Source organism: Prunus persica, chromosome G4, assembly GCF_000346465.2.
Source record: "Prunus persica cultivar Lovell chromosome G4, Prunus_persica_NCBIv2, whole genome shotgun sequence".
Lineage (NCBI taxonomy): Eukaryota > Viridiplantae > Streptophyta > Magnoliopsida > Rosales > Rosaceae > Prunus > Prunus persica.
In genome coordinates, this window is record NC_034012.1 from 1042278 (window position 1) to 1067350 (window position 25073).

Genomic DNA, 25073 nt, shown 5'->3' on the forward strand with positions numbered 1-25073 from the left:
TTCATTTAGAAGAATTTAGAAAGGGAATTTATCTCAAAACCGCTTATAATCAAATCAGGATTTTGATAAGAAATCGAATTTTACTTCAAACATTTAGACAATGACATAGCTGATCTATATGTTTGTAAATTAATTTTGTAGTTAAATAACATAAGAAAAATAAGAAAATTGAGTTTCCATTACATTACGAAACTTGTAATAACTTTTATGTATAGTCTTTAGTAAGAGGTTTTAATTTCAAATCTTTCTTCTAATTTATATAAAATAAAATACAAAAAGATTAGCGCGATGCCCAAATAAACTTATTTCCATCCCCACATCTTGTCTGGCTATAGTTGTTGCTTTTTAACTTTTCATCCGCCTGCATCATTCATCTGGGCAGCTTTCTTTCACTTTCCCAGTAGCCCGGGGGCATTAATCATGTATTGCCTTTCACTTTCAATGTTGTTTCATTAATTCTGGCTCCCGTGCTATGGAAAAAACTTATTCTATAACGAGGGTATCACTGTTTTGTTATTCCCGGCTAATAACACAATAACATGTGCAAAAGTTATTTCACGTGTCATTGTGTTATTGATTGGGGATAGCGAAAAGTTATATTCCCGTTGCATGAGAGTTTCCCTCCATGCTCTACTATGTACTAGCTTCAGTTTCAATAAAGTACCAATTGGTATAGTCCAACTCCTTGTAAGTAAGCCCTTGTAATATTTTCTAATTTTCCAATGTGTTGGTGGAACATTTTTATATTTACATTTTCACATGTCATTGCACGTGTGACGAATTTTCAAATTTAATACGTGGATAATATATAGTGGATGACGTGGAGCACATATAGGATGTAACCATTAGGCTTTCACATGTGAACAAACCTATTTTGATGTCATGAAGGAGATTGAGATTCCACCCAAAATCAGACCCCAAAAAAAAAAAAAAATCACACATCGTATCGAAAACAAACTTGTTCTCTTACATGGGGCCTTGTCGTTTAGTATAATTGCTCCTCATTATTAATCCTTCCAAGCACCCATTTCCTCGATATATCAAATTTTTGCAGATGCCACAAACACCTTGATTGTATAGTTGTAAGTCCAAATGGTCAATGATCAAGACCAACTCCGCCAACCCATCTTAGACTCCGAACCCGACTCAACAGCACTCGAAGCCTCCAACCAAGGCGATGGCTTGGAGTCTCCACTTGAGAAGGTGCTATCTGACACCCAACTGCCCTCCTTCAAGAGACTCCGCTTGGCCACATGGATTGAACTCAATCTCCTCTTTCGCCTTGCAGCCCCTGCCGTCCTGGTTTATGTCGTTAACAACTTCATGTCACTTTCCACTCGTGTCTTCGCCGGCCACCTCGGCAACCTTGAGCTCGCTGCAGCCTCCCTTGGCAACAGCGGCGTCCAACTCTTCGCCTACGGCCTCATGGTACACGTCCCACAACCTTAACTCTTGTTATGTTTCACTCTGTCAACTAAGAGTTGACGTGTCAAATTGTTATGTTTCACTCTTGTTATGTTGTCATTCTTATCTTTTGCCGTCTGTCTGGGTCTTGTCTCATGCAGTTAGGCATGGGAAGTGCGGTGGAGACTCTATGTGGACAAGCCTACGGTGCCGAAAAATATGACATGTTAGGCATATACCTCCAAAGAGCAACCATAGTCCTAACCCTCACAGGCCTTCCACTGCTTCTCATCTTCCTTCTATCCAAACCCATCTTGATCTTATTTGGTGAGACACCAAAGCTGGCTGCAGAAGCCGCCGTTTTCGTCTACGGTCTCATCCCACAAATCTTTGCCTACGCCATCAACTTCCCGATGCAAAAGTTTCTTCAAGCCCAGAGAATTGTGGCCCCAAGTGCCTACATATCAGCAGCTACACTTGGAGTGCATATACTGTTGAGCTGGGTAGCTGTGTACAAGTTGGGCATGGGGTTGATAGGTGCGTCGTTGGTTCTGAGCTTGTCGTGGTGGATCATAGTTGGGGCCCAGTTTATTTACATCCTAAAGAGCAGTCGGTGCAAGGAGACGTGGAGTGGTTTTAGTTTGCAAGCGTTTTCTGGGTTGTGGGATTTTCTGAAACTATCGGCTGCGTCGGCTGTGATGCTGTGCTTGGAGACTTGGTACTTTCAGGTGCTAGTGTTGATTGCTGGGTTGCTTGAGAACCCTGAGCTCGCGTTAAATTCTTTGGCCGTATGGTAAGAACAAAAATCATCTGGTGGTGATGCCTAATTAATTTTCATTGTCTACAGTAACTTCAAATAAAAATATGGGTTTGACTGGGACTACCGAAATATCGAAATCATAATGATTGGTCATCATCAGTGTTTTTATAAGGACATCCATGAGATGAGACCGCAAGACATTATTGATCACAAAACGACACATGTCATGAGTCATTCCCCAATTTTTTCTATCACACAGGAACATATATATATATAGACATGTCTTTACTTTTTGGTTGGACTATATATAGAATATATAGATACACATATGTCATCCACCCATCAAGTCCTCTTCTCGTAGACTCTATAGCCAAGGAATTTGTGGTCATCACTCTTAAATCTAATCCAAAGGTGGATAAAATATTTATTTTAAATTCAAGAATGATGACCACAAACTCCTTGAATTAAAGGGGCATGCATGTATACACGTAGAAATTTATGGATTTAATTTTAGTGTTGGTTTCGTGGCCTTATGCATGCAGCATGGCGATATCTGGATTGTTGTTCATGGTTTCAGTCGGGTTTAATGCGGCTGCAAGGTATAATATTGGATTAATTATAAAAATAATTAAGTGTAATATTATGGATATCAAATTAACATTCAGTTAATGATATTGTATATATGTGGGAACAGTGTGAGGGTAAGCAACGAGCTAGGTGCTGGGAATCCAAAGTCAGCAGCATTCTCAATTCTAGTGGTAACAATTGTGTCGTTAATGATTGCTGTCGTGGAAGCTGTGGTTGTGCTCTCCTTCCGTGACGTAATCAGTTACGCCTTCACCGACGGTGAAACAGTGGCCAATGCCGTCTCCCACCTCACTCCTTACTTGGCCATCACTCTTATCCTTAACGGAATTCAACCAGTCCTGTCCGGTAAGCACTCTTATCCATCCAGCTAGCCACCATCAATCAGGGATCAAATTGGATTTTAATTATAGTTATATCCGATATGATATCTTTTTGGCTGGTGTATTGTAAAGACAAGACTCTAGAGTCATATGTGTGAGGCTGGTGTATATAATAATATATATATGTAAAGACAAGACACTAGAGCGATATGTGTGAGGTGTCAAATGAGTCGATCCGACCTGACACGAATATGTCAAAAGCACGATTTTAAATAGGCCGGCTCAATTCAGTTTGACCCGTTTAAGACCTCTTCGTGTGATATTTTTTCCACTTGATTGAACACTAATTCTTGACTCGTCGTTGTGATCATATAAGAAGACAACATAAGTATATTTCAAAATAGTGGTCCATCTGCAGAGAAAATACACCAAGTTAATCAACATATATATATATATATATATATATGGTATTGAATTGAATTGCAGGGGTGGCCGTTGGATGTGGATGGCAAGCATTTGTGGCGTATGTGAATGTTGGATGCTATTACGTGGTTGGGATCCCAATTGGTTGTCTTCTTGGATTTAAGTTCGACCTTGGTGCGGAGGTAACTATATATAATAATACTTGTTCCAACTTAGCATACATTGATTTTTTTTTAAATTTAATAAGAAAAATTATTTTATGCCATGTGCATGTCAAGTGCCACTGAATTGGACAGGAAAATGTTGGGTTAAGAAGGACAAACTGCATGAAAACTTTGTTTTGAATATGTGAAAAAAGTAATTGGAAATGAACATGCAGGGGATCTGGTCGGGGATGATAGGAGGAACATTCATGCAGACTATCATCTTACTGTGGGTAACATTTCGAACGGACTGGAACAAAGAGGTAATTTCAATGAACATTCTTGCACATGTTAAAGTTTTCCTAAATAGGAGAATCGAGCCTTTTGACAGTCCACAATGATTGAAGCCCACTCTTGATATTCCTTTTAAGGGTGGTTTAGTATAACGGACTGTCGTAGACTTAACTAAATATTGGTACTATTTTGGATTGGCATAAGTTGGATAACACTTGTACAACGTTTGGTATATATTTGATTGGACAAGGACAATTTTTTTTCCAACTTTTCTTCTCTATCCATCTCTTTCCTTGTCTTCCTCTATGCTTCTCTTTCATCTTCTCCATTTTCTCTCCTCTTCTTTTGTCTAATTTTCTTTTTTGAAAATTTTCTCTCCTCTTCTCAGTTTTTTTTTTTTTTTTTTTTTGGCGTGGAAAATTTTATCCTCTCCTCTTCCTCTTCTATTATGTCTTCTCCTTCTTGGGCGACTGTGGCTGGTGGTCATGTTTAGTGGTTGTGGATGGTGGTCGTTGCTGGTGGTTGTGGTTGCCGCTTGGTGGGTCGGTGGTTGTGAGGCGATTGGGTGGGGTTGGTTGCTTGTTGCTTGGGTCAAGACTATTAGTCCCTCCTCTCTAGACAAGTTTCGCTAAGAACACTTAAGGAGGTGTTTTTGGTGGGCTTAGTATTAGTTAATCTCACTTAAAATTAGAGCCGTATAAAATAAATATGGGATAAAATCTTAACCAAGCTGTTAGAGACCCTTCATATTCATGACAGTTACAGCAAGTTAGGGAGATTTCTGTTACATTTGTTAATACCCATCATTGCCTTGTTGTCTGTTACAATTCGGATATAACTCCCAGACCATTGCAGCTTATATAAAATCCATGTAATACTGTGTATTTAGATATGAAAAGAATCTGTTTCTACATGGTATCTAGAGCCTCCATTTTTCCTTAAAAATTTTCTGCTTCTCTTCCTTTCCATGGCGTCCTCCTCCTCCTCCTCCTCCTCCTCCTCTTCGTCTAGTGTTCTCTCCTTCCCCAATTTCTCTACTCTTGTCTCCACCAAACTCTCGGAAACCAATTACCTTCTTTGGGAAAGTCAAGTTCAACCCTATCTTATTGGGCAAAATTTTTGGCGATTCATCGATGGTTCTCACCCATGCCCTCCTGCTGTTCTCACTCCCTCCACAGACAAAGCTGTTGACACTGCTCAGGCCCTCGTGGCTCCTGTCCCTAACCCAGAATATCTTACCTGGTATCAAACCGATCAATCTCTTATCAGTATTCTTCGTTCCACTCTCACCGAGCCGGTTCTTGCTCAAGTTGTTGGTCTCACCACTTCCCAAGCAGTCTGGGATTGTCTTCGTCAGAACTTTTCTCAACAATCTCTTGCTAATGCCACCCATCTCAAGTTTCAACTTCTCACCATCACCAAAGGGACTAAGACAGTTTCTGAATATCTTGCTCTTGCCAAGAGCTTATCTGATCAGCTGGCAGCCATACGTGCCCCAGTTTCCTCTGATGATTTGGTCAGCTATGTGATTCGTGGCTTGGGCCCCGACTACGCCATGCTTATCACTGCTATCCTGCAATTTCCTCCCTTACCTACCTTTGCTGATCTTCGTGCTCGTCTCCTCGCCTTCGATGCTCAACAATCTCTCACTACTCTCATGGCCTCTTCACCACCACCGCAAGCCTTTTATTCCTCCCATCCCCCACCTTCTCGTTCTGGCCATCCTCGTGGTTCCCGTGGTGCACGCCATGGTTCCCAGTTTCACCGCTCTGGGCCTTCCTCTAGTGCCTCAACCCGTCCTACTTTTTCAAGTTCACACCAGCCTCATAACCGGTCATCCCGCTCCTTCCAGCCCACCCCTAGCGTTTTGGGGCCTCCTCCGACACCACGCCCCTCTCTTCAATGTTGGAACTGCCAACAATTTGGCCATATTGCTGCTCGGTGCCCACTGTCTTCTCGTGATGCTGACTTCTCTCCTCATTTTGCTGGCATGCATATCTCTCAAACTTCTGACCCCAATTGGTACTTGGACTCTGGTGCCACCAATCACATGACCAATGATGCCCGCACATTGACAAATGTCTCCTCCACTTCTGATCAAGTCCTCATTGGTAATGGTGCCTCCCTTCCCATTACTCACTCTGGTAATGTCGCCTTTTCCTCTGGCTCCTTTGCCTTTAATTTATCCGATGTCCTTCTCGTTCCCTCTCTTCACAAAAATCTTATTTCTATCGCTCAACTTACTCACGATAATCCTGTTAGTATTACTTTTGTTTCTTCCGGATATGTTATTCGACACTTACCCATAGGCGTTATTCTCTTTCAGGGCCGATGTAGTGATGGCCTTTATCCGGTCTTGCCCTCCCTTGCCTCCAAGTTGGTTTCATGCTCCAAGTCCGCTTTCTCTTCCACCGTCTCGTCGTCATCCCTTTGGCATCATCGTTTGGGTCATCCGTCCAATAAAGTGCTTAGTGCCTTAGTCTCTCAGTCCTTGTTAGGTTCTCCTTTTCGGTTATCTAATAATTCATGTAGCCATTGTGCCTTGGCAAAGTCAGTTCGTCTTCCTTTTTCATCTCGTGCCCATTGTTCCCATGAACCCTTTCATTTAATACATTCTGATGTTTGGATGTCTCCAGTTGCTTCTTTTTCTGGTTTTCGGTATTATGTACTTTTTACTGATGATTTTACTCGTTTCTCATGGATTTTTCCTATGCGACTTAAATCGGAAGTCTTTCATCATTTTTCTACATTTGTCTCTTATGTTGAAACCCAATTTTCTATGCATGTTAAACAGTTTCAAAGTGATGGAGGAAAGGAATTTGATAATGGAAACTTTAAACAATTTTGTGCTTCCAAAGGTATTATTCACCGCTTCTCATGTCCCCATACCCCACAACAAAATGGCCTTGCTGAGCGCAAACATCGCCATATTGCCGACATGGGTCGTACCTTACTTCTTACTGCCCATCTTCCTTTTACTTTTTGGGTTGAGGCCTTTTGCACTGCTGTCTACTTAATCAATCGTCTTCCTACCCCGCTTCTCAAGTGGGACACGCCTTTTCGGCGGTTGTTTCGGAAAGACCCGGATTATTCTTTTATCCGAACATTTGGGTGTACATGCTATCCGTATCTTGGTGCTTATGTTTCTCACAAGTTACAACCTCGTTCTCTTGCTTGTGTTTTTCTTGGCTACAGTGCAAATCATCGCGGATATCGCTGCTATCATCCTCCCACCGGGCGTGTATACCATTCTAGACATGTTGTCTTTCACGAGCATGATTTTCTCTATTCTGCTCCTACCTCAACGCCATCACATGCCACAGCTGCCAATGGTTTGGTCTCTGTTCCAGTCGTCACAGCTTCCTCCCCACTCCATGGGCCTGCTGCCTCTCCTCTAGATATTGGGCCACAGTCACTTTTGGAGCCCATTTCCCCCCTTACACAGTCAGCCCATGTGGAGCCACCTGGTCTTGTGGCCGCCAACTTGAATTCATCTCCATCACCTGCTCTGGTCATCACCCCAGCATCCGCACCAACAGCTGCCACCCATCTCTCGGCTCCAGCCCCCTTGGCTCCAGCACCGACCGACTCCACACCTGTATCGGCTACAGCACCTCCCTCTCCGTCTGCTCCAGCACCATCGCCAGCCGTCGCTCCACAACTCCCGCCTCCAGCACAGGTTTCCGACAGGCCTCCTGCTCCTCCCTCTGCTCGGACAAGCCCAGTTCACACACGGTCCAAATCCGGCATCTTCAAAACCAAGTTTCGTTCTAATTTCATGGTTCGCTATCCTATTCCTTCAGCGTTCCTTGCTTTGGCTGATTCTGATCTTGAGCCTACATGCTACACCCATGCCTCTCGGTTTTCTCATTGGCGACAAGCTATGTATGATGAGTTTAATGCGCTTCTTAAGCAGGGCACTTGGTCATTGGTTCCCTTGCCCCTTTCTGTTCGTGCTGTCGGTTGCAAGTGGGTTTTCAAAATCAAACGCAACTCTGATGGAAGTATAGAACGTTACAAGGCCCGTTTGGTGGCCAAGGGTTATCATCAACAACCAGGCATTGACTATTTTGATACCTACAGCCCTGTTGTCAAACCTACCACTATTCGCACTGTACTAAGTCTTGCAATCTCTTCTGGTTGGACTCTTCGTCAATTAGACGTCAACAATGCGTTCCTTCATGGTACTCTTTCTGAGGACGTATATATGCAGCAACCTCCTGGATTTATTGATCCTACTCGGCCCCAACATGTTTGCAAACTCCATAAAGCTCTCTATGGCCTCAAACAGGCTCCTCGTGCATGGTTTCAGCGCCTCAGCTCTTTCCTCATTTGTTATGGGTTTCTCCAAAGCCGTGCCGACTCCTCCATGTTTATTTTTCGGAACAACTCTCACATGATGGTCTTACTTCTTTATGTCGACGACATTGTTCTCACCGGTAGTAGTACTTCTTCCCTTCTGAATTTCATTCGCATCTTGGGCACTGAATTTGATCTCAAAGATCTTGGGCACCTCAATTATTTCCTGGGTATGGAGGTGACTTATTTGTCTGGTAGTCTTCATCTCACACAGAATAAATATACCATTGATTTACTCCAACGCAGTAACCTGTTGGAGTGCAAGCCTTGCTCCACACCCATGGCCTCGAAAGGCTCCTTATCCCGCACCACTGGTCATCCTCTATCTGACCCCTCCATTTATAGGCAGCTGGTTGGCACTCTCCAGTACTTAACTCTCACTCGTCCGGACATTGCCTACGCGGTTCAATTTGTGTCTCAGTTTATGGGCTCTCCTACTGATCTTCACATGGAAGCTGTCAAACGCATTCTTCGATACCTCAAGGGCACTCTTGGTCATGGTTTACCTTTCCATCCGTCCCCCCACTCCACCATTCTTGTTGCCTATTCGGATGCTGACTGGGCAGGTTGCCCCGATACACGTCGCTCAACAACTGGCTATTGCGTGTTCTTAGGGTCCAATTTAATTTCCTGGAGTGCTAAGAAACAACGTACGGTTTCCCGCTCTAGTGCCGAGGCAGAATACCGCGCCCTCGCCTATGCCTGCGCTGACACCATTTAGATACAGGGTCTCCTTCGTGAATTACACTTCCCGCTCCACCACCCCGTTCTCCTCAATTGTGACAATCTCTCTGCGACTTACATGGCTGCCAATCCTGTTTTTCATGCCCGCACGAAACATGTTGCTCTTGATTATCACTTTGTTCGCGAACGTGTTGCCTCCGGCACCCACAAAGTTTCCTTCATCCCCTCTGCTGCTCAGCTTGCTGATGTCTTTACCAAAGGCCTTCCTACCGACCGCTTTGCTCGCCTTGTCTCCAAACTTGTCTCTCCTCCGCCGCCAAGTTTGCGGGGGAGTGTTAGAGACCCTTCATATTCATGACAGTTACAGCAAGTTAGGGAGATTTCTGTTACATTTGTTAATACCCATCATTGCCTTGTTGTCTGTTACAATTCGGATATAACTCCCAGACCATTGCAGCTTATAATCCAATCCAAACTTGCACGGTGTAACAAACACCCCGTTATTGTGCTTAAAGCCTATTAGAAACCTAGTTGGAACTTGAACAGCTCAACATGAACTGAATTGGAATTGTGTTTAAATCAGTCATTCTCTTCTAAAAAATTAGACCCACCAAACATGGCATTTAATCATTTGCACATCTTAATTATTTTGAGGTATCGAATTGTTTTTAGGTGGAAACAGCCGGGAAACGTTTGAAAAAATGGGAAGACAAGAAGCTGCCTCCTCCTCTTCTGAAAAGCTGATGTGCTCAAATTTAAACAAGCTTTTCTAGTCTGTTGTTGCTCGATCGGGACAACCCAACTTCATATTTTACTGAATAATTCTGATGATCAAATACATTTGTAATGTGTTAATAAACATATGGGAGTCGAATGGTGTGCAAGTCAAAATTCTTTTTAATTGAACTAGACGTCTTTTGGCAGAACCATGTCCATTTTTTGTGGGTCTGATTTTAAATGAATTGGTTGGTTAGCTTCCTAGTCCATGCTACTAGTAAATGCGCCAATCAGGTCTCGTCAGTGCCCAGCAACGCAGCAATGACAAGTCACAATCAATTGAAAGTAAGTATAAATGTTGAGTAACTATAAAAATACAAATCATGAACTTAAACGGACGACCCGTCACCTCAATACTGAATGCATGATCGATAAAGCATATTTCTCCCCTTTATATATTTTTGCAACTTCATATCATATATATTAGGGCTTTATAGCCTGATGCCGAAATAAACTTATTTCCTCCCACATCGTGTCGAAAAAGAATTCCTTGCCGTACCGTCAATATTATTCTTTCCAAGCACCCATTTCGTTTTCGTCCAACAAAAAAAGCAGCCATTTGCTGGATAGATCAAATTGTGGCAAAGCCTCCACAAACACCATAACCATAGTTTGTTAGTCCAATATGGTCAATGATCAAGACCAACTCCGCCAACCCATCTTAGACTCCGAACCCGACTCAGCAGCAGCCGAAGCCTCCGGCCATGGCGATGGCTTGGAGTCTCTACTTGAGAAGGTGCTATCTGACACCCAGCTGTCCTCCTTCAAGAGACTCCGCCTGGCCTCTTGGATTGAACTCAAGCTCCTCTTTCGCCTTGCAGCCCCTGCCGTCTTGGTGTATATCGTTAACTACCTCATGTCACTTTCCACTCGTGTCTTCGCCGGCCACCTCGGCAACCTTGAGCTCGCCGCCGCCTCCCTCGGCAACAGCGGCGTCCAACTCTTCGCCTACGGCCTCATGGTACACGTCCCACAACCTCAACTCTTGTTATGTTTCACTCTGTCAACTAAGAGTTGATGTGTCACATTGTTATGTTTCACTCTGGTTATGTTCTCATTCTTATCTTTTGCCGTCTGTCTGGCTCTTGTCTCATGCAGTTAGGCATGGGAAGTGCGGTGGAGACTCTATGTGGACAAGCCTACGGTGCCGAAAAATATGACATGTTAGGCATATACCTCCAAAGAGCAACCATAGTCCTAACCCTCACTGGCCTTCCACTGCTTCTCATCTTCCTCCTATCCAAACCCATCTTGATCTTATTTGGTGAGACACCAAAGCTGGCTGCAGCAGCCGCCGTTTATGTCTACGGCCTCATCCCACAAATCTTTGCCTACGCCATCAACTTCCCGATGCAAAAGTTTCTTCAAGCCCAGAGAATTGTGGCCCCAAGTGCCTACATATCAGCAGCTACACTTGGAGTGCATTTAGTGCTGAGCTGGGTAGCTGTGTACAGGTTGGGCATGGGGTTGATCGGTGCGTCGTTGGTTCTGAGCTTGTCGTGGTGGATCATAGTTGGGGCCCAGTTCATTTACATCCTAAAGAGCAGTCGGTGCAAGGAGACGTGGACTGGGTTTAGTTTGGAAGCGTTTTCTGGGTTGTGGGATTTTCTGAAGCTATCGGCTGCATCGGCTGTGATGCTGTGCTTGGAGACTTGGTACTTTCAGGTATTAGTGTTGATTGCTGGGTTGCTCGAGAATCCTGAGCTCGCGTTAAATTCTTTGTCCATATGGTAAGAACAAAAATCATCTGATGCCTGCCTAATTAATTTTCACTGTCTACTGTAACTTCACCTTTATAGTTAGCTAGCTATTGAAATCACAATGATTGGTCTAACCCTAATTAACTAAAAGAGAAAGTAAAGTCTTTCTTTCCTTGGGACTTTTCCTTTTTCCTGATGAACATGCATTACACCTTTTTTTTTTCAAAAAAAATTAAACAAGTTAAAGCTTTCTACAATAAATATGTACAACCCTACGGGGTCGTTTGGTACACAGGCTTGGCTTGGACTGGATTGGACTAAATTTAGTACCATGTTTGTTCATTTAATTCTAGTCTTAGATGTGATTGCTAATACCGGGCCCACCAAAAATACCTCATTAGGAGGGGACTACTAAACCCATGTAGAAAGGGAGGATTAGCTAGTCCTATGTTCACAATATATAAGATGCATATATTATATTATAATACTAATAACATATATTATTATTATTATTATTATTATTATTATTATTACATACACATATACTATAATGTACATATATACATGTATATACACATATACATGTATATTACGAGCCCGTACAAGACTGAAGGACAGACAAGACAATTAAGGACATTATCATTATCCTGCGTAAAGGACAGCCCCAGGCCCCAATGTAAGTGTAAGAGCTCCTTTCCATTATTGCCATCATTCACTCATGCATACGGAGTTCACCCAATTCCTTATATAAACACGTAATTAACCAAATTAAATGTTCAAGTAGGGATATTTCCACCCACTTATTTATTTAGGTATATATACGTGTCTAAATGTATAAATTTGTGGATTAGTAAGTAATAATTAGTGTTGGTTTCGTGGCCTTATATGCATGCAGCATGGGGATATCTGGATTGCTGCTCATGGTTTCTGTCGGGTTTAATGCAGCTGCAAGGTATAAAAATAATTGATCGTATTTGTTGAATAATTAAGTGTAATGTTATGGATATAAGATTAACATACAGTTAATGATATTGTATGGGAACAGTGTGAGGGTAAGCAACGAGCTAGGTGCTGGGAATCCAAAGTCAGCAGCATTCTCAGTTCTAGTGGTAACAATTGTGTCGCTATTGATTGCGATCGTGGAAGCTGTGGTTGTGCTCTCCTTACGTCACGTCATCAGCTACGCCTTCACCGATGGTGAAACCGTGGCCAATGCTGTCTCCCACCTCACTCCTTACTTGGCCGTCACCCTTATTATTAACGGGATTCAACCAGTCCTGTCCGGTACGTAAAATCTTATATACTCCGCTAGCTAGCTATACCATCAATTTGGTATAGTGAATTCGGGATCATATTGGGGTTTGATTAGTTTTATATTATCCGATATGATACTTTTGGCAAAACACTAATGAAATGTGCGTGATATTGTTTTTGCTTTGATTGAACTAATAATTTAAGCAAGAGAACATAATTATACATCAAAATAGTAATCTATATATTTCCAACGGGTGAAATTGATCAGCATATATATAATTAATTAAATTGTATCAAGTAATGTAGGGGTGGCTGTTGGATGTGGATGGCAAGCATTTGTGGCGTATGTGAATGTTGGATGCTATTACGTGGTTGGGATCCCATTAGGCTGTCTTCTTGGATTTAAGTTCGACTTTGGTGCTGAGGTAACTATATAACGGAAAGGCTATAATGAGGAGTTTAGAGTAAGGAGTTTATTTGAGGGGTTCAACCGCACCATCAACAAATGTAAGGAAATCAATGGACTTAAACTTTTGAAATGATTTGACGGTGGCATTGAAACCCTCAAATAAGCTCCTCACTCTAACTCCTCATTGTAGAAGCTCCCACTATATAATACTACTTCTTCCAACTTAGCATACATCGAGTTGGACAAGAAAAGTAGGGTGAAAAAGGAGAGGTGACAAAACTATCTTTTGATTTTGAATGTACAGGGGATCTGGACAGGGATGATAGGAGGAACATTGATGCAGACCATCATCTTACTGTGGGTAACATTTCGTACGGACTGGAATAAAGAGGTAATTAATAACTTCAATGAATATGCTTTGTGAGAAATACTTGAGCGCATGTTCAGTCAAAGCTAAATTTGGCACCGCAGAACAGAACATACCAAAGTTTCCTCAATCTTAGTAGTAGCCCTATCAGGCCCAACTGTAAATATATTCCAGAAACCAGTCTTGAACCGTCCACAATGATCCAGGCCCAAAATGTTGATATTCGTTTCATCGGGCTTGAAGCTCAATAAAAGACCTAGTTGGAACTTGAGCTCACTTCGACCTCGCCGTAGCAAGATGACTCGGCATGGACATGATTGAAGTTGTATCCAAGCCAGTCCTTCTCACCAGATGTGTCGTTTATTCACACTTGCGTATCTTAATTATTTTCAGGTGGGCACGGCTATAAACCGTTTGGAAAAATGGGATGACAGAAAAGAAGCGGCCTCCTCCTCCTCCTCCTCCTCTAAAAAGCTGATGTGCTCAAATTTAGACCAGTAGTTTTTTCTGGTATGCAGCCCAAATTTATATTTTACTGGGGAGATGATCGATTTCATGTTTGTATTCTCATTGGATCTCTGATTACCAATATCAAAGGCTAATAAGCTAGCTACGTTCGTACGTACAAGTAATGTGTTTAGATAGCTGTTGCATCGGGCTCGAGAAGTGATCGTGAGTTAGCTCAAGTTGATTAAATTTGAACACAAACTTATCCACAGATATATAATATAAGTCCGAGACCACATGGCTGAACTGAACATGCTGTCGTCCTAATCAATCACCTTGAAACACCTGTTGATTAATCTGGTGGAGCCGCCGAGGACCTGACGTGAACTGAACCCTCAAGAGTCTTGCCATATATGGTATGCATCATGCATGAGATGAAATATAAGGAAGGAGGAAATCAATGAGATAAAGGCGTGCCATGCATAATGAAACGAGCTTGCTACTTGCTGGAGATTAGCATAATTTATATTTATTTTCATAATATTATATGTATAAGATAAGAAAATGAGACAAAGCGCGTCAAGCATGAATTCAGCCGACGCTTGTGATTAATTATCTTAATTTAGTCAGCTTTGACGAACCTAATCAAGGCAACTTAATTAATTATAACATGGGTTTGTCAAGTCTAAGTAAATAATTAAAGGCGAAACCCAGAACTTTTCCAGACGGGAATTAGGCTAGTTGGATTTATGGGTTGGTCTAGCTCTGGGCCAGTTATATATGAAATAAATTGTGGAATTACTTGAGGGAGTTGACTTCTTTGCAAAAACTATGAATATCTTTGAAAATTGAAACAACATCTATAATTTATATCCCATAACTTTCCAACCTACCAGCCAAATCCCCAATAAAATAAGGTAAAAACACTTCAATACATTGCAGGGCAGCCATGTTATTGGTCAGTAAGTATAGCACGTTAATTAGATCCATATAACTATACTTAAGCCATAAGCTAGGCGCGTGCTTCTCCTTAAAATCATTTTAAATTATTTTAAGTGATTATAGAAAAGCACATTGGAGGTTCTTCTTCTCATATATAAATAATTTTGTGCCTCATAAAATCACTCCCAAACAAACCCTCATTTGTCTTTAATTATAAAGTGCTTAATTGTGTGCTCATTTGCATGTAATAATTTCCAAGCGTACGAACGAATGTTTGAACCCAAAATATCTTCAAGCCAAAGCCAAGCTGAGATTGCTTGTTTATGTGAAAAGAAGCATCAAGCAAGCAAACTATGTAACATCCCATATTATATTTATCTGTGAGCAAAAATCGAACACCAAAATTACAACCGGGTATTTCTAAAAACGATAAGAGACACAACACAACCAAAAGTGGTTCAATTAAGTGAACAAAGCTGGAAGACTGGCGCCAATGGTTCCCTCCCCGCGGCCAAACAAAGTCTTGCAAGTTTTCAGTTGACTAAAAACTTGCTTATAAACGCAGACTCTGGCTGCAGATATACTTAGCAGCATGCTCTTCCTCAACTTCTTTAATCTCCTCCCAATCTTCAGCTTCAACTTTCGTATTCTGATCCTCAAATTCACCGGCCTTCTTCGCGTTTCTGCTTGCTGCAACACTTTGTAGATCAAGAACTGCGCTCGTCGATGAATGACCTCTTCTGGGTCCTCCTTGTCCATCTTTGAGTAGGCATATGGCTTTCTGATCATAACAGCCATTTCCTTCAAGATATCGAGAGAGAGAGAGAGAGAGAGAGAGAGAGAGAGAGAGAGAGAGAGAGAGAGAGAGAGAGAGAGAGATTTAATGTGTTATGGTTATGTGAGCTGAGATGAGATTAATTAAGTGGGATTTATAGAGAGAGCCTTGAAGAGTTGGTAATGGAGGTGTAGGGTCAGGTCAGAGAGGAGGTCATATTTTTGCTGATGAAGCAGAAGCATGTGCACTAGTAATGTTTGTTTGTTTACACAAATAATGGAGAGAAAAACTGCAGGCACTGAGCTGGCCTTTAATATCATCTCCTTTGTGTGAATTAACTAAAACCAATTCCATTATAAAATTCAGTTTAATTTTCCATGATTAAAAAAGAAGGGTTCATTTAATTTGTCATGCAGAGTGCCTCAAGGTATGAACATCAGTAGATCACTACTGAATTATATGTTATAGAATAAAAAGATCTAATCCTTTGGTTTTGGATCAGATGCCATTTGGGATGTGAATGGTTGATTAAGAAAGGGGTAATGTGTACGTAAACCATGTGGTTCAATCAATTGGATGATCAAGAAATTAAGAGCAGTGATTGTGGTATTTAAGTATTAGTTCATGCATTTACTTAATCGATGCATACGACTTATTGAAAATTGTGTAGTTTACACTTCAAACCAGGAGAGTTTTTTACATAGGTACATGAATGTGTAAACATATAGTAATATCTCGAAATTCATTCAAATTTACTAACCGTTAACTTTTTGACTTACAAATTTTCGTTGTATCTTAACACATAGTATATTATTATTTGTTTTAATTTGAAAATATAAAATTGAATTAAGATTGTATTATTAGTCATTAAAGACCAGCTTTGCAAACATAAGCAAGCACACCGCCAGAGTAAAGTAGAGTTTAGGAAGTGAAAGGTGATGCAGGCTGGCCGTCATTGGATGATTGATGAGGTGAGCTCTGAAGTCAAAGGAAGAAGAAGAGGAAACATGAGGCTTGCCCATGTATAGAACAGACAAAAACCTCCACCGGCATGAGGGATCTTCGAAAATAAAAACTCATAAATAATTGCCATTAAATTAAATTATAGAAAGAAAAAAAGCTTTAAAGAGTCTGTACAGAGTGAACTCAAAAAACTAACGGGGATAGCAAAAGTTATTCCGATTAATAACATATTGACACGTGAAAAACTTATCATATGTATCATTACGTTATTCATCAGAAATAATAAAAAGTAATATCCCAATGACATGAGAGTTTCTCTCCCAAAGGAGACAAACATGTTGTCCTTCAAGTGGTTTCGCAGTGGCTTTTGATGAATAAGTCAACCCTCCAACGGCTTGGGCCTGACAAAAACAAGAGTGACGTTGTTGCCATTTTTAAATTCAAGGATGCAACAAGAGAACGATGACGTTTCATCAATTAAATCAGAGTATATTATCAGACCATGCTTGCATTCGGCATCATCATAGAGGCATCTATAATTAGTATTATTCATGTACAATTTATTTGGTTCAGTTTCGTACGTCTCTCATCCCCAAGTAGATATTCAGTTTCCTGCATGAACTAGGCATTCAATTATTTCATATTAAAGAATTTGTGAATGTTTAAATTATCCATTACTCAAAACTTATAAAGGTACTCATTGCAAGTTAAATTAGTTGGTTAGGGTAGTAAGTCCGGCTCTTTGCATTTAAGTTCGAGTCTTCTTTTCAATAAATAATAGTCCAAACTACTTTAAGTGAGTCTAATTTACAATAAGGAGAAGTCGAACTTGGGTAAAAGAGGACGAGCTGACTAAAAGAGACTCGAACTTAAGTGTAAATGAATGACGTAACATTTGTAGTGTTTTTTCAAGGTTAAGCCCAAGTTTTCCAGGGTTAAGGCCTTCCCCTGCCTTAGTGGGCTAGTTAAGATGCCCAACTCCTCAAGGAAGGGCAGACTGTAAGTAAGCCTTGTCCAGGCCCAACGCTTAGTGACAAGAAAGAATAATACACACCAAGACAAACCTCAGGCAGAAACGCTCGTTTCTGGAAAACTTGAAAAAAAATAAAACGCGTTATCTGAAACTGGAAGTGCTTTCACTGCCAAAATCTCAGATCGGCTAAAGCCCATGGCAACCTCCTCCGACAAGCCCCCGCCAGCTCCTTCACCGACCTCCGTCAAGCCCGAGACGCCGGGATCCGCCACTCCACGTCAAACCCAACCGAGCCCGAGCGCCGACGCTAACGTCATCCTCGTCCCCAGCTACTCCAGCTGGTTCTCGCCGGACCATATCCACCACTGCGAGGTCCGGTTCCTCCCGGAGTTCTTCGACTCTCGCTCTCCGTCCAAAAACCCTACCCTTTACAAGTACTACCGCAACACCATCGTCAAGCACTCCAGAGCTGTCAACCCTTCTCGGAAGCTCACCTTCACCGAGGCCCGCAAGGCTCTAGTTGGCGACGTCGGCTCCGTTCGGAGGGTTTTTGATTTCCTCGAGGCCTGGGGTTTGATCAATTACACTCCTTCCGCGCTCAACAAGCCCCTCCGGTGGGAGGACAAGGACAGCAAGGCCGCCGCCGCCTCTCATGGCGGCGCTGAATCCCCCTCCGGCGGTCCCAAGGACTCTGCTTCCGCTCCCAACAAGGAGAGCCCCAAGAAGAGGACTTGCAATGGCTGCAAGTCTCTTTGTAGCATTGCCTGCTTTGTTTCTGAAAAGGTCTGTCCTTTTCCAATGTCATTCTTTTGCTACCATGATATATTGGGAATTGAATTGATTCATTTAACATTTGTTGTAATTATTGGGAATTGAATTGATTAATTTTGATTTTGCTTGTAAAAAAGACTGACTTGCAATCCATTAGTGTCATATTGCTGCTATGGTTTCTGCAACTGATGTTTTGAATTTAATTGTTGGGAACAGAATGATATGACGCTGTGTGCAAGGTGCTATGTTCGTGGGAACTATCAGATTGGTGTGAGTTCTTCAGATTTCAGGCGGGTTGAGATCAATGAAGAGACGGGGAATGGCTGGGCTGATAAGGATACTCTGCATCTCTTAGAAGGCCTCATGCATTATGGTGATGATTGGAGGAAGGTTGCACAACATGTTGGTAGAAGTGAGAAGGAATGTGTTGCTCATTTTCTCAAGATTCCTTTCGGTGAGGAATTGAATGGAGATTTGGATTCTGGGAATTTGGATCACAAGCCTAGTAGTGCATTGCAGGACAATGCAGGTGATGCCGAATTCGGAATGGAGGGTAATGGTGATGGTACAACACCGTCTCTAGGTAAAAGAATGCGTCTCACGCCTCTTGCAGATGCGAGCAACCCAATTATGGCTCAGACGGCCTTTCTGTCAGCGTTGGCGGGCGTAAAGGTTGCAGAAGCTGCTGCTTGCGCCGCTGTAACTACGCTGTGTGGGGCGGATTATGAGACAAGTAGAATGAGTGCTGGATTTCGGGCTTCGAATGCAAGACAGCATGAAACTGATGCTGCATTGAATGGAGACACCAACCTAGATGCACTGGGGGCAAATTTTGTAGATGCAAATTCACAGCTTGAGAAGGAAGGGCTGGATGTGGGAAGAGCACTTTCTGGGATTACAGGGGTGCAGATGAAAGAGATCCAAGGGAAGATTGATCGTTTTGAGGCGTTGGATTTGCAGATGGAGAAAGAATGGGAACAACTGGAGCAAATGAGAAACATGCTCTTTGTTGACCAGATGACGCTTTTAATTCATCAAAGTTCTGCACCAAAAACTGCAGAACGGATGCAGGAGAAGAATGTAATAATAGATTGATTTTCCAATAGTTCATGTAAGCTATTTTTAGCCAGAACTGATGTATGAATTAATGTTTTCTTACATAGACGAATAATTCAGTGACAAAAACATAGAAGAACTTTGTCCCGCATCTTCCTACAGTGATGGATCCTACACTTCAGGCTATTAATACATTAGCTACAGGGCCTTTTAGCAATGACATTATCAGGCTTAATTCAGTGACAACTATAATACAGTTAAAGATTTACAATCAAATTCCATTAGGTCACGTGTCACATGTAAAATAAGTTGCCTTATCCACAACACTTTAAGCTCTGCTTAATATTAAGCTTCTTACTATTCTCTACAACAACAAATTTAAAAAAAAAATATAGAAGAAAAGAGCACACCTCCAATATAGAGATTACAGCAAACCAAATTGTCATGAACTCACGTCTGCTCTCTCTCTAGACCCTTCTGGTGGATATATGTCCTGTACCCATTCAATCTCTGCAGCACGGTACCTGAAGAGCACATCAAAAGATAAAAATATTGAACAAGAGCAGTAACTAAAGATCAAATGAATGGTTAGACATCTCATAAGACAACTCACCCATCTTGGTCCCAAGATCACCGTCGGCGACTTTCAATCTGCATGAAATGGTATTATTATAAGTATGTGAATGGATCATTAAAAAATAAACATCATAACTTCAAACAAAATACGTTCTGACATGGAAATATTTATCATAGATAAGCCTATTAGTTAATTTGCAACCTTGGGTGTATAAATAAAGACCAAAAATAAAGGATAATTGTTCATTAAATGAAAAGTAGATCAGTTTTAGCATTCATAATGTATTAAAACAATGTAAACAGAGAGCAAATTAAGAAGGAAAGGAGGAGGATGAAAGACCTACTCGGCAATTTCCACTTCACAAGCAAAACCAAGAAGAGTCAGTGATAACCTACAAAATTATAAAACAAGCCACAATCAGTGAAACTTAAACTTTGGGTCAAACTTTATATACCTTAAGAAAGTTTAAAGGGAAAGAAAAGGGACCGGTGACAATAATCTACCATTCTCATCCGACGGTTGCCTTCCATTATCCTCCTCACCTGTTGTTTAAGTGACAAGGTACAAGAAAAATCTATGAATGTTCAACAAAAACAACAAAACATATGGATCACACGGACTGTAGAAATGTACCAAGTAGGTATACAAAACTTGCCAGAAAAGTTTGTCAATATTGCTCTTTTGCAGAAAATAGAATCAGTAACAACAAAACACGCACCGACTGAAATAGGCGTGAACGACAAAAAGAATGCCCACAAGGAGTTGTGACAGGTTCAAGCGTAGTGTGCAGTCAAAGTCATCACTGCGTTCTGCTTTTCTTTGGCTCCTCCTCCTTGTGAAATTAGCTTGTATTCTTTGGCTCCTCCTGCTTTTCCTGAAGAAGATTGCTACAGAATACCACACAAAAGATAAAATAATATGACATTTTAGAAATTCACAAACCGAATATCATAGCATAGTCAGCTGATATTAAACAATATGTACTTAATATCTATGTTTCGTTAAATAAACATAATTCCTTCCAGTAAACAAATTACTCAATTTCTTTCTGGTTTTCTCAGCAACCAAAAAAGAGAAACCACACTCACCGAAATGTAGTCGTCCACGTCACCAGGCACGTACCCGGAGGACGAAGGCTCTGCCTCGGCAGATATTGAGAGAGCCCAATCCAAGCGAATCAAAGCAGCAGCCGAAACCGAAGAAAAAAAATCCAAGCTTGAGTTGAGAGAGGCTCAAGACTGCGAGTGCGAGCTTCGTGTTCGTTTTGAATATATTTAAAGAGTATGGCCGCGCGGCTATACTAGCCGGGCGGCTATACTATTCTCGAATATAAGAAGAGTATAGCCTGGCGGCTATACTATTAAAATATTCGAATAAATTCGAAAGGTAACGCCGCGCGGCTGTGCTTTTAAAATATTCAAATGCGTATAGCCGCACGGCTTTACTGTTCTATTTTATTAGAATATTTTAACAGTATAGCCATACGGCTATACTCTTTTAATATATTAAGTAAAGCCGCTCGGCTATACCATTTAAATATAGTTGAATATTTTTAAAGTATAGCCGCTCAGCGTTACCTTTTCGAATTTATTCGAATATTTAAAGAGTATAGCCGCGCGGCGATACTCTTTAAATATACGATATTTTCTTATTATTTTAGGGTTTATGGCTAAAGTTATTTCTTCAATTATTTTATTTATATAAGCAATATTGGGGAATGAGAATTTAAATTCTTTCCGATACCTCTCATTCTAATGATTTCCAGCTATTAGCCCATTAGGCAAGAATAAAAAATGAATTTATTTATAAGAAATAATACGGGTTAAACTCATAAATAAATAAATAAAGTGATCCACCAACATATTGTGGATCAAAGAATGTTGAATTTCATAGCATAAAATTTTTGTATATAAAAAAAAAAATTATTTCTTCAATTATTTTATTTATACAAGCAATTAACCAATCAAATCCCATCAACAAAATAATTAGCCAAACAAGGAACTATACTAACCCCATCATTTTGAAGTCCCTCACCTTAAAATCCCATCATTTTGAAATCCCCACTTCAAAATCCCATCATTTCAAAGTCCCTCGTCCAAACACAACCTATCAGAATTACATCTTCCCGCCAAAAAGATAAAAAAACCAGAGGCAATCTTACAATTGCGAACACACTGTTAAGCTTAAAATTTAATTTATAACAAGCATTATTGTCAATCAACAAGTAAAGTTATGTGCACCACAGTGCTTCTATCTCAATACGTTACAGTAGGTACTTTGACAGTAGAGGATACACATTTACAACAAATATCTATGTACATACTTTCCATCTTCGAACCATTTTCACAACATAGCTATCAGCTAAAACGTCTCTTGCAATCTACTTGAATTTGGTTGTAACCCATTGACAAAAAGATTGAATTTCCTCGACTCAGCTTATTTGCATAAACCATTGCTGTTGTCTAACCCACAGATCCTTCAAGCTTCAAACCAATCAATTGGTTCACCTCAGACCCAAACTCGTCAGGGAGCTCATTGAATACATCCTGGCAAAACCCGGATATCATAGCAGCCATGGCTTTCTCATAGTCGATTCCTCTTTGCTGAAAGTAAAATAGCTGGTCTTCACCAATTTTGGAGGTACTGGCTTCGTGTTCAATACGAGCTGAGGGATTCTTTACCTGTTAAACACATGAGATGAATTCATTAAGGAATTTAAAAAAAAAATTCCATGACAGTTTCACTTTCTATGGGCACTAACTGGATGAAAACCAACAACTTTGGAAAGGAATTTAGTAATTGAGATGAAACCAATGCAAAAACAGCCAATTGGCTAATCCTTGAACCAACCAAACCAACGAAAGAACTATACCATTTAATGCCATTATCAGCCAAAAAAATGTATTTACTGCAAATTATAGAGGCCAATTATGGCCATATATATTTATATAATTATAGCCTGAATGCAATTATCAGCCAAAAAATTGTAATGGCAGTAAGATTAGGACCAAATAACTTAAGAATTCTGTAATCGACCTAGAATATATTAGATTTTCACCAGATACAGGAAGTCTTGAATGTACTGAAAATAGTTTGAATCTAGTGCAATATGTGCCTAATGCAGTTTTTTTGGTCAATAAAGGCAGTGCTGTATCAGTGTGTCTAATCTTTTCGACTAACACTATTGACTAATCTTGGTAACCATCTTGATAGCATCTTAGACAAGCAAGTGACCTACATATTGAACACCAGACTCATCATACCTTTCTCCAAAAGCAAACCACCTTTTAAACTTTCTTCTCCAATTGCCAACACCAAACTCATGTGAATTATGGAAACAAATTACATTTGGCACAAGATGGGAGGGCCAGGGCTCAGTAGAAGGGCAGAGTAACACAAAGTAATGCAAGAATGTCATCCCATGATCAATCTAATTAACCATCACACTAAGGCAACCATGTAATAAAAAAAACCAACATACGTGATCTTAATGACAAAAACAAAAGAGGCAAGATCAAAGTAAATTACCTGGATATATGGGTATGTGTTGGCAGCTGCACTGTCTCCAATAAGCATTGAATCACACTGTGAGGAGTTTTTAGCATTATCTGCCTTTGATTGAACCTGTACAAGGCCCCGATAACAGTTCCTTGAATTCCCAGCTGATATGCCCTTTGAAATAATTCTACTTCTCGTATTTTTGCCTTTGTGTATCATCTTTGTACCTGTGTCTGCCTGTTGATAATTATTAGTCAAAGCTACTGAGTAGAACTCACCCACAGAATCATCACCCTCCAAAATAACACTTGGGTATTTCCAAGTAATGGCAGACCCTGTCTCCACCTGGGTCCAAGATATCTTTGAGCGAGCCCCAGCACAAAGCCCTCGCTTGGTGACAAAATTGTAAATCCCTCCCTTCCCTTGCTCATCCCCGGCATACCAGTTCTGCACTGTGGAGTACTTAATCTCTGCACCCTCACCACAGTACAACTCTACTACTGCAGCATGAAGCTGGTTTGTATCATAAGAAGGTGCAGTACACCCCTCCAAATACTCCACGAAACTCCTATCATCAGCCACTATCAAAGTTCTCTCAAACTGCCCCGTTTCCAATGCATTTATCCGAAAATAAGTTGAAATTTGCATCGGGCACTTAGTGTCTTTGGGTATATAACAAAATGATCCATCACTGAACACCGCAGAGTTCAAGGCAGCATAATAATTATCCCCAGTGGGCACAACTCTACCTAAATACTTCTTAACTAAATCTGGGTACTCCCTAATCGCCTCCGATATTGAACAAAAGATCACGCCTTTTTCCTCCAACGCCTTCCTATGTGTCGTGGCTATCGAGACACTATCAAGAACTGCGTCGACTGCAACATTAGCCAATCGATTCTGCTCATTCAACGGCACTCCTAATCTATCAAAGTACTTAAGAAGTTCTGGGTCTGCCTCATCGAGGCTATTCAAGGCGGGTTTCTTCTTGGGTGCTGAGTAATAACACATATCTTGAAAATTAATCACAGGATATCGATTATCAGACCATTTGGGCTCTTTCATAGTCAAGAATTTCTCAAAAGCATTCAATCTAAACTCAAGCATCCAATCAGGCTCTTCTTTCAGCGAAGAGATTAAGCGTATGGTCTCCCTAGAAAGCCCTTTTGGAATCGAAAACGAATCTATATCTATATTAAACCCAAATTTCTTGTCGTACTCACGGTTACGAAGAAATTCCTCGATTGAGAGCTTACCTTGTGAGACATCCGGGTAGATCGTTTTCGGGTCGTACCCAACATCTGCTCGGACCTTGAAGACCCTTTTCGGAACAGAGGTTTTCACGCCCGAAAGCTTCAAAAAATCGAGCTTTGGATGAAACCCTTTTGGGAGCAGCTTCGGTTGCTCTGAAGCAGCTTGAGGACAGAAGCTTGAAATACCGTTAGCTAACAGAGAAGCCATGGTTGTGGCTCAGACTTCAGAGAAAGTTGGAGAAGACGCGACGCGAAGACAAACACGAGATGAATTGAAGAATATTGCAAAAATTCGTGGCCATAGCTTTCGTAGCTATCTCGTGCACAACACACGTA

At 41.0% G+C, this 25073-nt stretch overlaps 5 protein-coding genes and 1 long non-coding RNA gene across 7 annotated transcripts; 3 read left to right on the forward strand and 3 right to left on the reverse strand.

The window, feature by feature from the left end:
- On the forward strand, positions 683 to 9901 carry LOC18779736 (protein DETOXIFICATION 40). 2 transcript variants are annotated; one of them, XM_007212385.2, is made up of 7 exons: positions 686 to 1428; positions 1566 to 2197; positions 2707 to 2763; positions 2859 to 3097; positions 3559 to 3677; positions 3875 to 3961; positions 9648 to 9901. In XM_007212385.2, exons 1-7 carry the CDS (start codon positions 1093 to 1095, stop codon positions 9717 to 9719), a joined length of 1542 nt encoding a protein of 513 aa, XP_007212447.2. In that variant the 5' UTR covers positions 686 to 1092; the 3' UTR covers positions 9720 to 9901. The 2 variants fall into 2 exon arrangements, with proteins under 2 accessions (XP_020418525.1, XP_007212447.2); XM_020562936.1 differs by lacking the exon at positions 2707 to 2763 and having other exon boundaries at positions 683 to 1428.
- On the forward strand, positions 10197 to 14519 carry LOC18779197 (protein DETOXIFICATION 40). The gene is made up of 7 exons (XM_007211715.2): positions 10197 to 10713; positions 10851 to 11482; positions 12348 to 12404; positions 12498 to 12736; positions 13013 to 13131; positions 13420 to 13506; positions 13876 to 14519. Exons 1-7 carry the CDS (start codon positions 10378 to 10380, stop codon positions 13981 to 13983), a joined length of 1578 nt encoding a protein of 525 aa, XP_007211777.1. The 5' UTR covers positions 10197 to 10377; the 3' UTR covers positions 13984 to 14519.
- On the reverse strand, positions 15162 to 15880 carry LOC18778561. Its single transcript, XM_007212618.2, has one exon. The coding sequence runs from the start codon at positions 15667 to 15669 to the stop codon at positions 15334 to 15336; it is 336 nt and encodes a 111-aa protein (XP_007212680.1). The 5' UTR covers positions 15670 to 15880; the 3' UTR covers positions 15162 to 15333.
- LOC18779430 (SWI/SNF complex subunit SWI3B) lies at positions 17654 to 19560 on the forward strand. Its single transcript, XM_007211955.2, has 2 exons — positions 17654 to 18365; positions 18570 to 19560. The coding sequence occupies exons 1-2, from the start codon at positions 17778 to 17780 to the stop codon at positions 19446 to 19448; spliced, it is 1467 nt and encodes a 488-aa protein (XP_007212017.1). The 5' UTR covers positions 17654 to 17777; the 3' UTR covers positions 19449 to 19560.
- LOC109948956 lies at positions 19684 to 21159 on the reverse strand. Its single transcript, XR_002271434.1, has 6 exons — positions 21075 to 21159; positions 20705 to 20873; positions 20490 to 20528; positions 20330 to 20377; positions 20023 to 20060; positions 19684 to 19933 (listed from the first exon to the last, which is right to left on the reverse strand). It is a non-coding gene; the product is annotated as an uncharacterized LOC109948956 (long non-coding RNA).
- Positions 22160 to 25022, reverse strand: LOC18778788 (UPF0051 protein ABCI8, chloroplastic). Its single transcript, XM_007212319.2, has 2 exons — positions 23515 to 25022; positions 22160 to 22667 (listed from the first exon to the last, which is right to left on the reverse strand). Exons 1-2 carry the CDS (start codon positions 24943 to 24945, stop codon positions 22449 to 22451), a joined length of 1650 nt encoding a protein of 549 aa, XP_007212381.1. The 5' UTR covers positions 24946 to 25022; the 3' UTR covers positions 22160 to 22448.